General features: G+C 41.3%; 1 protein-coding gene across 3 annotated transcripts in view; it reads left to right on the top strand.

Moving 5' to 3' along the window:
• UNC5C (unc-5 netrin receptor C) overlaps nucleotides 1–15,285 on the top strand; it is a 351,461-nt gene that overhangs the window by 263,074 nt on the left and 73,102 nt on the right. For 2 of the 3 annotated variants that reach the window (XM_025424165.3, XM_025424156.3), the window contains exon 5: nucleotides 14,275–14,455. In XM_025424165.3, coding sequence (XP_025279950.1) covers nucleotides 14,275–14,455 — 181 coding nt within the window. Of the gene's footprint in view, nucleotides 1–9,424; nucleotides 9,568–14,274; nucleotides 14,456–15,285 lie in introns of those variants that run through there. The other variant, XM_025424172.3, reaches the window with a different exon arrangement.

Below are 15,285 nucleotides of genomic sequence, written 5' to 3'. Positions count from 1 at the left end.
GATAGGCCCTTTCAAAATATTCATGTTCTAGAGCTTAGTTCTGCAGAGAGGTCGTCCCTGTCATCTAAAACAAGAGTCAGCCAACTATAGCCTGTAGGCCAAATATGGCCCACCACTTGTTTTTGTAAATTAAGTTTTTATTGGAGCACGACCATGTTCATTTATTTACATATTGTCTGTACCTACAGTTGAGAGACCTTAGCCCACAAAGCCTAAAATACGAGTTATATGACTCTTCACAGAAAATGTTTTCTGACTCCTGATCTAAAACACTGTATAGCACTGATTTTTTTTTTCCCAGCCCTAAGGACCATTGAACTTATCCAATATATTTATATTGCTTATACATTGCCTTCTTTCTTGGGAATTGCTTAGAGAGCAGATTTTGTCTGTTTGGTTTATTAATACAGCCCAAGAATAGTGAGGTCACATAGTAGATACTCAGCAAATATACACTGGATAAATAATAAATAATATTTTGAACATCTCTGCCAGGGTGCTGTGTTAGATACTGTGAACATGAAACTAAACATATATATTCAGAGATGTTCAAAATGTATCATAAACATATGAGTAATCATGCTCTCAAGAACTCCCAGGCACAAACTTTGCATAAATCACTACAGTACAGTATGATAAATGGTTTGATAAGATTGCTTCAGCTGCACATAAAACAGACAAAAGGGGCTTCAGAACAAAAATGTCTCTTAAGGTGAATATTGAAGAACAAGTAGAATTGTCTCAGGAGAAAAAGAGGAGAAAGGCACTCTGGGTAGAGTGATAGGAAATGCAGTGAGTGGCCGTGTTAGTGATGATCACATGCTAAGGAAGCTTCAGGAAGTTCTCAATGTCTGGAGAGTAGTATTAAGCGATCAAGGTGAAACTAGTGCAGTAACTGAGGACAGCTTGTAAGATTTCATATGAAGTCTGGATTTTACCCTAGAAACAGTGACACAAGGGAGATAATTTTAATGGAAGCTATTGTTTTAAAGATTTTTTTTAAAGATTTTATTTATTTATTCACGAGAGACACAGAAAGAGGGGCAGAGACATAGGCAGAGGGAGAAGCAGGCTCCCTCAGGAAGCCCGATGCGGGATTCGATCCCAACCGGGGACCACACCCTGAGCCGAAGGCAGCCACTCAGCCGCTGAGCCACACAGGCGTCCCAAGATTTATTTTTAAGTAAGAATTGTTGGAATTAAAGTAATATCACAGTACTTGAGATTAAGGGTAGAAAAGAGGGGCCAGGTTTGAAAAACATTTTCGGTACCATCCATAACTGAATAGAGTGGTTTTTGAAGAAAGCCATGAGGATTCCTGGGAGCTCCGAGTTTAAGATTGGGAGGATAAGACCCCATAATTAAACAGAACACCAGGAGGACCAAGTTTATAGAGAAAGGAATGACCTGCGGAGATACTGAGATCAATTTGGCACATATTCTGCTTTTCATATTCGTTGAGCTTTCAGATGGAGTTATAAAGAAAGTAATTGAAAATATGAATGGAGCTGAATGAAAATTGGGACTGGAGTTCATGATTTTTGAGTGAACAGCCATGAGAGTGAATGAGATCAGTGGTGCAGATAGGCCAGTTGTTTGCAAACCCAGCTGGCATTAACATTCCCTGAGGAACTTTTAAAAACACCACTGTAGGGGCACCTGGGTGGCTCAGTGGTTGAGCACCTGCCCTGGGCTCAGGGTCCTGGGATCGAGTCCAGCATGAGGCTCCCCGCAGTTGAGCCTGTTTCTCCCTCTGCCTATGACTCTGCCTCTGTCTCTGTGTCTCTCATGAATAAATAAATAAATAAAATCTTAAAAAAAAAAAACAAAAAACACCAGTGCCTGTCCCCTTCATAAGCCCCTTTCCATCAGAACCTCTGCAGGGGGTGCTCAGGCAGGAGCAGGTCTTAACACCTCCCTGGGTGACTCTGCTGCACAAAGTTGAGAACCACTGCTATAAAATGAAAAGGACAGAAAATGAAAGAGAGAGCTCTGTGGAGGACTATGTGAACTATGGTGGATGAAACAAAGAAACCAGGGAAAGAGGTTTGAGAAAGAACAGTTACTTACGTGGCCTGAGAGTGCCAGAGAGAAAGACGATGCTCTTGGATTGTTGGATGGGGCAGTGAAGGGGGGCCACTGGTCACCTCTTGAAGGTGCAGTTTGAGTGGGGAGAGTGAATCCAGACAGCACTAGATTGAAGGATTAGTGAGCAGATGAATAGATGAGGACAGTTTAGCCACCCAGGGAGAGAGAAGGTGGAAGCATGGCTGAGAAGAGCAGGGGTGTCACAGGCTGATTTCCTTGTTGGCTGATTTTTAGGGTAGGTAGGAGACATGTGCATATTTGTGGATGATCTGACACTCAGAAGAAGGAACAGCTTTTTTAAAAAAAGATTTTATTTATTATTTGAGAGAGAATGAGAGAAAGCATGAGAAGAGGGAGAGGCAGAAGGAGAAGCCGACTCTGCCAAGCCAGGAGTCTGATGCAGGGCTCGATCTCAGGACCCTAGGATCATGATCTGAGCCGAAGGCAGACACTTACCTGACTGAGCCACCCAGGTGGCCCAGAAAGGAAGAGCTTTGAGAGGAGTTTATATTGTTTGACCTTATTTGGTCTGTTAAAAAACAAACAATAATGAAAAGACATATGTCACTTGCTTAGATTAAGGAAGATCCCCAAAATATCAAGTACTATGTTGATGACCTGGGACCTCAAAAAGTCAAAGAGGTGGAAAAAATGAGCAGTGAGTGCAGCTTCTGAGTGCAAGATTCTGCAAGGCGGAGGTGGGAATGGTTTTGCAAGGAGGGCAAATGCCTCCTGCAGAAACTTGCTCTATTTCCCATTTCCTGACATTTTTCACTAGCATAAGATGACCTTATTTGTGTTTGTCTTTTCTTGATTGAATGTGGAACAAGGTCTCACAATATGAAGATTGCTCTTTACAGAACTATCTCACGTTGCTCAGCCTCCTTGCCACGGAGCACGTTGCCTAAAGAAAATAACAAACTACAGAGTGTTCAGTTAGATTTAACATAGGTGAGTCATAGCATATGGATATGTGCACATAGAAGGTTTTTTTAAGGATAGAATTTGATGGAATGCTGTTAGGTAAAAAATATGCATATTAAAAATATTTTAGGTATTTTTCATTTTTCACTAGATGTTGCTTTCATTTGTTAAATTTTTAATTTATGAAAGTCTTTTAAACTAGTAGAGACACTAAATCAGACGGTGTTCTATTATTGTATATTATGGTAAGTGACCCATTAGTGGCATATTAAGCCCTCCTTCAATTTTGATGAACATCCAGAGTGAAATGACCAGATTTGCAAAAGAGTTTGTCACCCTGTCATTATAGTCCCTTACTCTTTCAAATACCACACTAATCTTCCCAGTTAGTTCACACCTGCCTTGTGCCATGCTGGAAGCTTTTACACCCTCATACAATATATCTTGGTAAGACCAGGATGCAATAGATGCCTTCATTTTGAAAAGTAGAGGGCAAGTTTTCAAGGAAATTAGCTTTAGGGTGAAGTGCATATAGAAGTTAAAGATATAAACACAGATTCCCTTAAATATGTTTTTGTTTGTGTACCCCTTAAAATTTTTGCATATTGCTGGTTACTTGAATTCCAGTTTGAAATCCACGTGCCTTCAAAATCTTTTTTATCTAAACTGAAAGGGGTTTTCCCTTAGTCATTTGTATGTCCAGTTTTATAATACCTTATAAAGGTGATCTAAGCAGATCAGGATGTTATTTCTCAGGTCATTTGCATGCAAAGAAAATCCTGTAAGGGTGGGATTAAAAACCCACCCCTCCTAAAGATATTTCAAGTCACTGCCAAAAATTTTGGGTGCATCTTTCAAAAGCAAGGATTCTTTCCTGATGCCCCTGAAATCAAAGTATACCCAGTCATCATGCTGGCTCTGAAAGTGAACCTGTGTTGGTCCTGTAAGAGTGAGCAGGGTGGTGGTGATAACAGAGGTTGGGGCTGATGGCTCTTTCCTATGATCACACTGCTTCCCTACAGAGCTCTGGCTGGAGGTTAGAGGCCAACACGGATCCATGTCCCAGAGTACCTAACCTGCTTCTGTTATCCCAGCTTCTCTTAGCTACCAGCACATGATCTGGAGACCACTCTGTGGATGCTCCTGTCTGTAGTTTTGTGGTTACTTCCTCACAGTTCTTGCTTAGTGGGTGAACAAGAGCCCCAGGCTCAGACAGTCCAGCATCCAGATCTACGCTCCTTCATGAGCTTTATAAGGGTGCACTGGTTCCTCAATCTGAACTTAATTCTCCTTATCTGGAAAAAATGAGTCTATATATACCTCCCCCACAGAGCAACTGTGAGAAATAAAGATTATGTATCTAAAGAACCTGGCTTGGCACCTGAAACACTCCATACAAGCTCATTGCTTTCTTTTTTTTCACTCCTCACCAACGCATTTCATCCTTCTCATCCCCTTCCCTGTCCTCCCAATTTCAAGGGCAGGGAAAACGTTCTACTTTTGAACTCTTTCTTAAATGAGGTTATGATTCACATTAGGGACCACAGGGCACCTCCTCCCCCTCCAGAACACATCCGCCACCCTAAGAGGATGGCAGTTGTCCCATAGCCACAGCATGTGCCATGGTATCTACCTTTCCTTTCCTATTCGACTGGTCCAGCTGCCCCAGAATTTTCTCTGTGTGAAGAAAAAGAGAAGCAGAGAAGAGAACTCGGGATAAGTCACTCCTGAACTTAGGATCATAATGAGAGCAGAGGTGCTAGAAGGAAGTTCCCTGTCTTGGGGATCCAGCTAAATGTGCTAAATCCAATGACATGGATGCCATTATCTGGAGGTGGAGGTAGGGTATAGAATGATGTCATTATAAGAACAAAGATGACTATTTTATCTATTTATCACTCCTCTACCTCCCCCACCACACACACACACAAATAGGTAGCTTGGAATTTCTAAGTGCATACACAAATTTGGGGGCTATGTAGATCCAGATAGTAAAACTCAGAAATGATTCATTACTGAAAAGAAGAGGGAGAGACTGAGGATAGATTGGACATAACAGGATACTGAGAAAGAAATAAGAGTGTGTCCAAAAAAATATATTTCATCAAGTGATGAATGTAAAATTATTTTCATGTTGTGAGGGGTCAAGTTGTTAATGGAAAATGAGTGTGTGCTTGAAGAATCATTTATTCCTTAGACTCTTTAAGAATCTGTTTTATTTTTTGCAATATTAATATTTAGGGGCACCTGGGTGGCTCAGTCAGTTAGGCATCCGACTCTACGGTCATGATCTTGAAGTGGTGGGATCGAGCCCTGCATGGGGCTCTGCACTCATTGGAGAGTCCGCTTGAGATTCTCTCCCTTTCTATATGCCCTTCTCCCCACTTGTGCACACACTCTCTAAAATAAATAAATAAAATATTTTTTTTAGAAAAGAATAATAATGTTTAACAGAAAAAAACATGTAACCTCACCAAGTGGCTACTTCTCATCCCAGAATGAAATTAAAGCCAATTTCATGAAGCCCCTGTTAAGCTATTCCTTTTCTTTCTTCTATACATAATGTGCTATATTGAGCTGTAATTATGACTTAAAAACACATGACAGACATTTTGAATGTTAAAAGTAAAAAGAACAAGTGCTGATGACTAACTTGAAGTAGGAAGAAAACACAGCTGGGAAACTCAGGTAAAATCAAAAGTATAATACTGTGGATGGTCTAAAGTATAATACTGTGGATGGTCTGGCTCTAGGTAAAAGTAATAGTAACAGTAATATATAAATTGCCTCTTATTTATGCCTTATTATTAAGTACAGTAATGACTATTTCTCAATCTTGCTAAAATTTCTTTTATTAAAAATCTATTCTACTTATACTTTTAAAAATTGATCTAGTGTGATGATTTGCTTATAACTTAGAAGAATTAGAAAATAATATTTATACACACTAATTAAAATACCACGTGATACTTTCTCTAAAGCACATGCATGTTAATGACATCTTTAGACTTATGGATTCACAAAGTTTAAGTGGAAATATGTATTTAGGTTTAGCATACAAACTAGCTTGGCCAATTTAATACTTAATCATTTATATATTTCTAGTACAATCTGAAGAGTTGTAATCTAGTGGTGAGCTGACTGTCTCAATAAAAAATGTCAGAGAAAATGAAAGAAATTCAGATACCAAGATACTTTCCTTTTTGTTTTGTTTTTTAAGATTTTATTTATTCATGAGAGACACACACAGAGAGAGAGAGAGAGGCAGAGACACAGGCAGAGGGAGAAGCAGGCTCCCTGCAGGGAGCCTGATGTGGGACAAGATCCCAGGTCCCCAGGATCACTCCCTGGGCTGAAGGCAGGTGCCAAACCACTGAGCCACCCAGGGATCCTTCCTTTTTGTTTTTAAGTTAACACCCTTTCTCTGCTGTTTTTTAGAGTATCTTGGGTTTTGTCCTATCTCCTTTAAGTATATCCTTTTTTTTTTTTATCCTTAATTAATATTAATAATTTAAGAATGTTTACTGTGTGTCCAGCACTGTATGTGATTTGTGCATTAACTCATTTGATCTTTACAAACCTTATGGCATGCATTTGAGGATTAACCTCCTTTTATAAATGAGAACCGTGAGGCAGGGAGAATAAGGAACTTACCCCAGAGAGATACAGAGGTAACAGAATTCGATTTTGAACCCAGGCAGACTGATGGGAGAGCAGTCCTCTCAGCTGGCACTTTGGGAACCAGCTTCTTAAAGTAAGATTTTCAGTTGCACATGGTGGGATTAATCAACAGCAGACTTGACAACAGAATATGCAGATTGGGCATCCTAACATTGCCCCGTAACTATTTTCATTGCCTGTTAATAAATTCCTATTTCTTTGTAAACACTTGAGTCAATTATTTCAAATGTGCCCTAAATTATTGAAAAGACTGCAGTTACTGAGTCACAAGGACAGAAACACTACTTTGTCTCACTGCAGCCCTGACAACAAGTTATGCTTTATGGGCAAAGCCTTTTATTGTTTTCTGAACTACAACCTATTTTTCTCTTCTTGAATGTTTTATACATAGCTAAAAATAACTTTTAACTCAGAAAGTCTTCTCCCATGTATAAATCAGATGGTTTGCTAAATGGGAGGGATAGGAGGAAGCCACATCTCAGGGTGAAATCAGCAAGAAGCATTGAAATGAGCAAAATGGAACAGAATTCAGAGGCCAGACCAAAGTACTTACTCCTGATTAACCAGGGTTCCTTACAAATAAGGAGCATTGCAGCAGTATAATTAATTACTACTCAATGCAATAAAATTCTAACACAACAAAAGATTCTGTTGTTTCTTGGGATTTCACATACAGTTTATGTAAGGAGATTCACTGTGAAATTACTTCAAATGGAAGAATGTCACTCTATCTGCTGCTCTTGGGTTCCGGAGACACTGCATGAAAAGGCTGTATTTTTTAAATAAAAAGATATATTTACAAAGATTTATATTGATTTCCTTTGCTGATTTAGACAACCTCTTATATGATAAACAGAATTATTCTCACACATGACAAGCACTTACCTGATTTGTCCCTTTCTCCCCCAGAACTTGACACCATGCCTCACATGTAGGTACTCAGTGTTTGTAGGATGGAATTGGAAAAAGCAAGGTGCCTGCCTCTTTGTTTATTAAAAATTAAAGTTCTTGGAAAGCTATATTTTCAGCCCAGATTTACCATGATCATCTAGGTTCTGTGTTTACCAGATGAAGGTCTGCAATTATTACTCAAACACCTCTTACCTCTCCAACAGACATACAGCTATAATATGGGTTAGATGGGTATGCCACTTTCAAAGATGCTTTAGTTAAAACATGCTGGCCACATGACACTTTAGATTTATAAATGATAATGAGACATTGGGGGTCTCCTAGTATAATTCTAGAGGTGGTCTTCTACCTTACGATTTCTCCAGTGAGTCCATTTGGAGGCCAGGCCAACTCCTAGGATTTCACTTCAGGCAGTAGAGATTTGTGTGCTTAATCTCCAATAGAACTTAGTGAGAAGGGAAGTTTAAAATGGCTCTCGCTTAATATATTTAATATTAATTTTTCCAGTTAAAGCACCAACTTTATAGAGGTCTAAAAATGTATATAACAAACTTGATCTCACTACATGTCTTGTTTTTGTTCATACATTCAGTAAATACTAATTAAGCACCTATTATATGCCAGCATAAGGCCACAGGAATGTAACATTGATCAAAACATAGGTCAAAATTTGTGGAGCTTAAATTCTGGTGGAGGAGACAACTACTAAGTAAAATATAGTCTATATGGGATGATGAGAAGTGCCATGCTGAAAATAAAGAAAAGAGGGTGAGATATTGGGAGTATAGGCAGAGAGAGATGTTACAATGTTAAACGGTAAATCAGGAAATGACTCACTAAGAAGGTGACATCTCAAGACTTTAAGAATGGAAAGGAGAAAATTATGCTGATATTTAGGGAAGGGCAAATTCACCAGCAGACTCAAAATCCCCAAAGGAAGGGCACCACTGATTGGGACCACCAGAGAGACTAGCATGCTAAAGAGATGAGAGAAGAGAAAAAGTAAACAAGGTGATCTCAGGGAGGTCAGGAATCCTGGTGATGCTGGGCCTTGTGAGTCCTTGTAAGGACTTTGGTTTTGACACAAAGCAAGATAGGGAGCCACTGGAGGGTCAGAGATGAGGTGCAGCATGATCTAACTTAGAATTTAAGGACCATTCTATTGTGTTGAGAATAGACTGTTGATCGCCAAGGGGAAAAGCAAAGATAAGACAGGAAGTTGCTGCAATAATCTGAGAGGGAAATTATGGTGGCTTGAACCGGAAAAGGGGGTAGTGAGAGGACAAGAAGTGGTCAGATCCCAATATGCTGCTCTGATTTCCACTGCCCAAAGAGAGGGATAGAGAGGAGTCAAGGCCAAGTCGGAGGTTTTTGTCCAAAGAAATGGAAGGATAGAGTTGGCATTAACTAAGATGGGCAAGGCTATGGGAGGTGCAGTTCAAGAGGTCCTTCTTAGACACCCCAGTGGTGTCAAAAGAAGGCAGTTGGATATATGAGTCTGGAGTTCAGGGGCGGGGTCTAGACTGGAGATAAATTTAGTGTAGAAGACCTCTGCTTGAGGCTGGATGAGCTCACCACAGAAGTGACTATAGATAGAAAATGGAAAAAAAAAAAAAGAAAGAAAAGGTGCAGGGACAGAGCCTCCAGAGGGGAACAGACTTTTGCTCCAGGAAGTTGTGGGGGATGGAGTGAAATAAGACAAAAGCAAATGCCCTGACCAAGAAAGCAAGTGAGGAGGAGGGAGAAACCAGCTGGTGGAACCTGCTGCTGAGTCATATGAGTTAAGTATTAACACCTCACCAGTACATCTAACAAAGTGAAACTGATTGGTGACTTTGAAAAGAGAGTACGGGTGGGTCAAAGGGTGGAGGTGAACGTGCATTAGAATAGATTCAGGAGAGATGAAGAGGACAAGAAATGGAGAGAGTGAAAATAAACAAGTATCCCAAGGCATTTTGCAAGGTGAGCAAAGAAATGTGGAGGTGATTATAGGCAGAAATGAGTGGGGAGGGCTTTAAGTTGTGAAAAGTACTTCTGTGTCTATATGCTGTTGGAAATGATTCGTGTGGAGAGAATATGAATGATTTAAGAGACAGAGAGGAGACTTGCTGGGGCTCGCCCTTGACCAGGCACGAGGGAATGGGATGGAGAATCCAAATGAGAGGTGACAGGTGGGAGCATGAAGAGCTGACCCAGCAACCAGACAGAGGATGTGGAATACGGATGGGGAGGTGGGTAGTGGGAGTTGTGGAAGATGTCTCGTGATTGTCACTTTTTTCAGTGAAGTAGAAGTCGTGGTCATCCGCTGAAAGTGAGGATAGAGAGGGAGGTAGTGTTTAAGGAGAGTGGAGAAGGTGTGAAATAGCTGTCTGGGAGGATGGGACCGTGAACAGATGATGAAAATATAGTACGATTTTTTGGCAGCATTCAGGGCCCATTTGCGTTCTGTTATCATGAGTTTAAGATAAGCCTACTCAACATGGCTGGGCACAGCCACGCTCGCCTGCAAGTCTCTGAAGGTGGTGTCGAGGAAGAGTGGCCAAGTGAGTGTTTTAAGGAAGGAGAGGGATGGGGGAGCTGAGGCTGTAAGTTGAGAAGTTGGACATGGCAACTGAAAAGTGGTAAAAAAGAGAAGAGGGAACGTGAGAGGGGTAAGAGAGGAGATTGGGAAGCATAATAAATATGTAGGTCCTAGTGAAAGGTTGTCAAAGTAGAGGTCCTAGAGGGAGTAAGCCAGAAAGATGGGGAAGATAGAAAGAGATGAAAACTGAAATGGAGTTTCAGAGGGGTTGCAATGACTGCTAAGGACAAGAGTTAGACAGGCGGTTCTGCAACTTGATCATGCATATACATCCCTGGTTCAGATGCACATTTTGATCCAGTAAGTCTAGATGGGGAGACCTGAGATTCTGTGTTTCTTTCAGGATCCCAGGTGACATAGATGCCTCTTGTCCAGGGATCTCATTTGAAAGACAATCATCTAGAGTGGTACTTCCCAATCCCTTGAGGAGTTTAAAAAATACAGGTGCTAGACCAGTGTTGACCAGTGGATCAGTGTTTCTCTGGGTTAGATTTAATTTCTCTGGATTCGATGTAGAATTGATATATTATGATTGTCCAAATAATTCTACAGTGAGGTCAGGATTGAAAGTCTTTGGCCTTTAAGTGTGAGTATCTTACAGACCAAGTTCATGGCAGGAAGGAGTGTCGTGTAACTGAGAGGCCAAAATGTTGAAAGTGTCATGTTTGTGGTTATTAAAATCATTAGAAATCATGACAGAAAATGTGCTGGATAAAATGACTGTGAGTCCAGAAGTCTGTAGATGACTACAAAAAAATATAGGAAGTGGGTGACAATCTGAAGGCATGAGATTCAAGACAAAGCTGTTTGGAGAGAAGGGTCTAGAATAGGCAAAGCAGAACAAGGAGGACACTTACCAAACCCCAGTCTCAGTGTATGTTGAATTTGGGAAATCAGACCTCCACCACTGGTCTCTGGAGACAACTCCAGAAAAAACACAGTAGCATCATGAAGAGCTGGGTTTAAGTTAAAGAAAAAAAAAATGAAGAAAACAATTTAAAAAGAGTTTGAAATTTTGGAGTATTTTGCTGCTGCATTCCAAAACAGCTTGGAAGGGTGTGGAGACTCGCAGGGTGGGAGATGTGGGTGCACAGAGCAGTATGAGGATTCTAGTGCAGGAGGTGAGTGATGATGACCCGAGCTTCTTGCAGAGATGTGGTCTCCAAGCAGGACGTTGTGGCAGCTGGGAGTACTGGCACGGAGGGGACAGTGGTAAGGGAGTTATCAGAAGGCGGAGGAGCCCATGGCTCATCTCTTCAATCCAGAGCTATTTCTAGTGGTAGCGAACCCTCTGTTTCTTTAAATAAAGGCATTGCAGGTGAGCCCAGAATGGAAAACAGGTCAAAGCAGAGCTTCTCTGGTTAAAGTCAGAGTTGGGGAGGAGGGCAGTGCCCCCCATAGGACCCTGGGGGCCTTCTCAGTACTTCTGGGTTCTTCAGAGGCCCTCAAAACCCAGGTCATAGTCACTGCTCCAGTGCTGGCAAGAGACTTGAGAAAAATGTGGAGCGACGTATTTGAAAGTAAAGATGGTTTACCCAATAATCATGTAGGTCTTTTTAGGTCTTGCCAGTCATGCAGATTGTTCTTTTTTTCCATGTAATAGACTTTCAAATAAACAAGCGGTTTGCAATATCCCTTGGGATGTCTTTATGTCACTTCTGATCAGGTTAACATCACTGTTGTTAACCAATGTGATTTCAATAGAAGAAACTATAGTTTTCAACAGTCATGAATTAGGCCAGATTCTCCAGAAGCAAACCATGAGGCCAAGATTTGAAAGCAAGAGGTTTTGTTTTGTTTTGTTTTGTTTTGCTTTGCTTTGCTTTGCTTTGTTTTGTTTTATGGAAGCATTCATAGGGGAGAGAACCTCATAGGTGAGTGGAGCACGCTGGACAGAAAATGAGAAGCCCAGTAGGTGTGTACATTTAGGTGACACCTCAAAGAGATAGCTTTAGCCTAATCCTGCAGCGAAACTCTGGAGAGGAGCAGCTCAGATTCTGATCCCAACTGGACACAAAGCATATTTCCACACTCATGAGGCAATGGCTAAGCAGGAGGTTGTGGGGCAGGGATGCTGTGAACTTGTAGGCATTTCTGGGTAAAGTCCAGGAGTCTGAGACCCATATTTCAAAGAAAGAGTAGCAATTATGGGTCCTTGAAAGAACAGCAGTAAGAGCATGCACATGCACACACGCGCACACACACACACACACACACACACACACACACAGTAAATCCAAGACCAACTCGGGGGAGCCCAACAGTTCTTGCTATAAGTGGAAAGCTTTCTTTAGAATGGCATAGATATGCCCAGGTAAAGATTAGATTTAAAAATTGATGCCTGGGGACCCTTGGGTGGCTCAGTGGCTGAGCATCTGCCTTAGTCTCAGGGTGTGATCCCAGGGTCCTGGGATTGAGTCCCACACCAGGTTCCTCACAGGGAACCTGCTTCTCTCTCTGCCTATGTCTCTGCCTCTCTCTCTCTTATGTCTCTCATTAATAAATAAATAAAATATTTTTGAAAATTAATGTCTGCTTTCAATTATCATCGAAAATATTTAATGATTATTAATATAGTTTGTAGCAGTATTAATTTTGCTACCTTCCCTCTTGCCCTTCTAGTGAGATCATACTACCATACACATATGGCCAAGTTTTAAGAAAATCTAGTTCAATAGATTATGACCATCTGATCAGGTATATCCCGGCATGGCCCTGACTGAAGGTGTTGTCTGTATTTGGAAACAAAATGCACGTTTTAAAACTGCACTGTCTTAGGTAGATTCCATTCTGTTTCTCACTACCATAGTGTAAATACCAGGAATGTTTTGCCATTTCAAAATTTATATCACTACAAATACTTGCTCTTATCTACATCCTCATACGTTTATTTCAGGATTGTTGTTGGTTTTTGTTTTTCCCTTTAAATTCTGGCCTCTCTTCTAAGGATTAGAGGAGCATTATTTTAGAGTCCCTATGTTGGATGTAATTTAGAGCAGTACAACGTCAAACCCACTGACAAGATTTAGAGATTAATTTCCAGCCCTCTTGTGGTGCCTGAGAAACTCCTTAAGATTTTGAAAATGGCAACACTATTGACTCTCTAGTGCTAAAGATTACTTGTATCCATTATCCCATCACTGCAAAAGAAAAGTTTAAGTGAGGCAAATATCAATGTTGTTTTGCTTTATGGGAAAACCAGTGCCTAGGAAAAAAAGAAGCAGCAGCAATTTATAGACTAAGAAATAGTTTACCATCCATAAAGACAGTTTATACAGATATATCTCCCTCCTTTCAATCTCTTAGGATAACATTGCTGTCGCTAAATTGATGTTATTTGCATGGAAAAAATGGTTCAGTAGTTTTGAACAGTCACGTCTTAGCTCAGGTTCCTCAGAAGCAAACCACGAGTCACAGATTTGATGCTAGTGATACACAGAAAGAGAGCTTTGAATATGATGTATATGCTATTTGTATTATATTGAACGTTGGTAGAAAACCTTTTTTTCGTCAAGTATTTTGGCTTAAATGCATCTCCAAATATGTGTTTGCTACATTTTAACATAAGTGCATTTGGGGGGAAATTTAATCCATATGTTTCAGCAAGGTTACACATAAATCATCCAAATGTTGGTTTATTAGAGCTACATGATGTCTAAGATGCCTTTTGAGCTTTTTTAATAGTCCTTACATTCTTTTGTGAAAAGCAGTAAGTTGCCAAGAGTAAACAAATCCAACAGCAAAAGGTTCGAGTTCAGTTTGAAATGCTTAGCCTATTATTTTTGATTGGGTTCTGAACTTGGCAGCGCGCGTTCCCCGTTCCTGCCCGCAGGGCGAAGTGAAAACAATTTGAACACTGTATTTCCCAATTGGTTCATTGACATTCGAGAATAATGGAGTACAGACACAAATCAGCATGTTTGGCAGGTGAGTGATACTTACCATGACCTCAGAAAGTTACTTCCTCCAGGTTTGCCCAAGATCAGAGCGTGAAACGATGTTATACAGATTACGAAACCCAAGTTAGGACAGACAGCCTTGGAGGGACCCGTACTGGGGATTTATCCATTTCTCTTGTGCATCTTTAGGTGGAATGGTTGAAAAATGAAGACATAATTGATCCTGTTGAAGATCGGAATTTTTATATCACTATTGATCATAACCTCATCATAAAGCAGGCCCGCCTCTCAGACACCGCAAACTATACTTGTGTTGCCAAAAACATCGTTGCCAAGAGGAAAAGCACGACTGCAACCGTCATAGTCTACGGTGAGTGAGCTGTCCGGGTCTCAATCTAGTTCATGTCAAATTAGTGTTTCTCATTTTAATTTAAAATAGCCAGGAGAGGCCCCTTTTTGGTCCCCATCGCCCCTCTCTCCCAACTTCTGGCTTCGACAGGGAGGTTTACCTGCTTCCCTGATACTCCTAGAAAGACAAGACTTGGACGTTCCTAGCCCTTGGCCAGTCCTCTTACGGGAAGATGAAGGAAATCGGCCTGAGGCCTGCACCGGAGCCGGCCGACGTGCTGCCTCTCCAAGCCCTCCTCTCCTCTGCGTACCCTGGACCACCCATCCAGAGCAGTGGATGATGGTGATGCCGAGGTAGCCTGCTCCTACTCACTCAGGAAAACTGGAGCTGACCTGTTCCCCGAACACATCAGAGCAACGCTGACTTCCTAGAATTTGCTCACACGCTCCATCAGGGGTACTTCGAGTGACTGCAAGCCCTGCTATCGCCGTGGTCCTCATCCTAACCGTGTGGCAAGGTCCAACAGAATGATTTCTTCTGGAAGCTTCCCTGCCTCTCTCTGGCCTATAGCCCAGCTCATCTCTGACTGGGCCTAGCCTTTCTCCAGAAATACTCAGCAATTCCACACTCACATTGGCAGTAGCGCGTGATGCTTTTATTTCTCTGCACGCTCTCGTGCTCAGGTGTCTTCCATTCATTCGACAGGTTTCATTCTACAGGTAGTTTCATTTCCCAGGCGGTGCGGTAAGCCCCGTTACCGACTGAGCCCACTCTATGGATCTATTTCTCACAGTGGTGGACATTGAGGAGGTCCTCATATTCTTGATGACTTATCGTGTCAGAGGTAACCC

Source organism: Canis lupus, chromosome 32 (genome assembly GCF_003254725.2).
Source record: "Canis lupus dingo isolate Sandy chromosome 32, ASM325472v2, whole genome shotgun sequence".
In the NCBI taxonomy this organism is placed as follows: Eukaryota; Metazoa; Chordata; class Mammalia; order Carnivora; family Canidae; genus Canis; species Canis lupus.
Note: the sequence above shows the minus strand (reverse complement) of the source record. Positions and strands in the feature narration are given on the sequence as shown.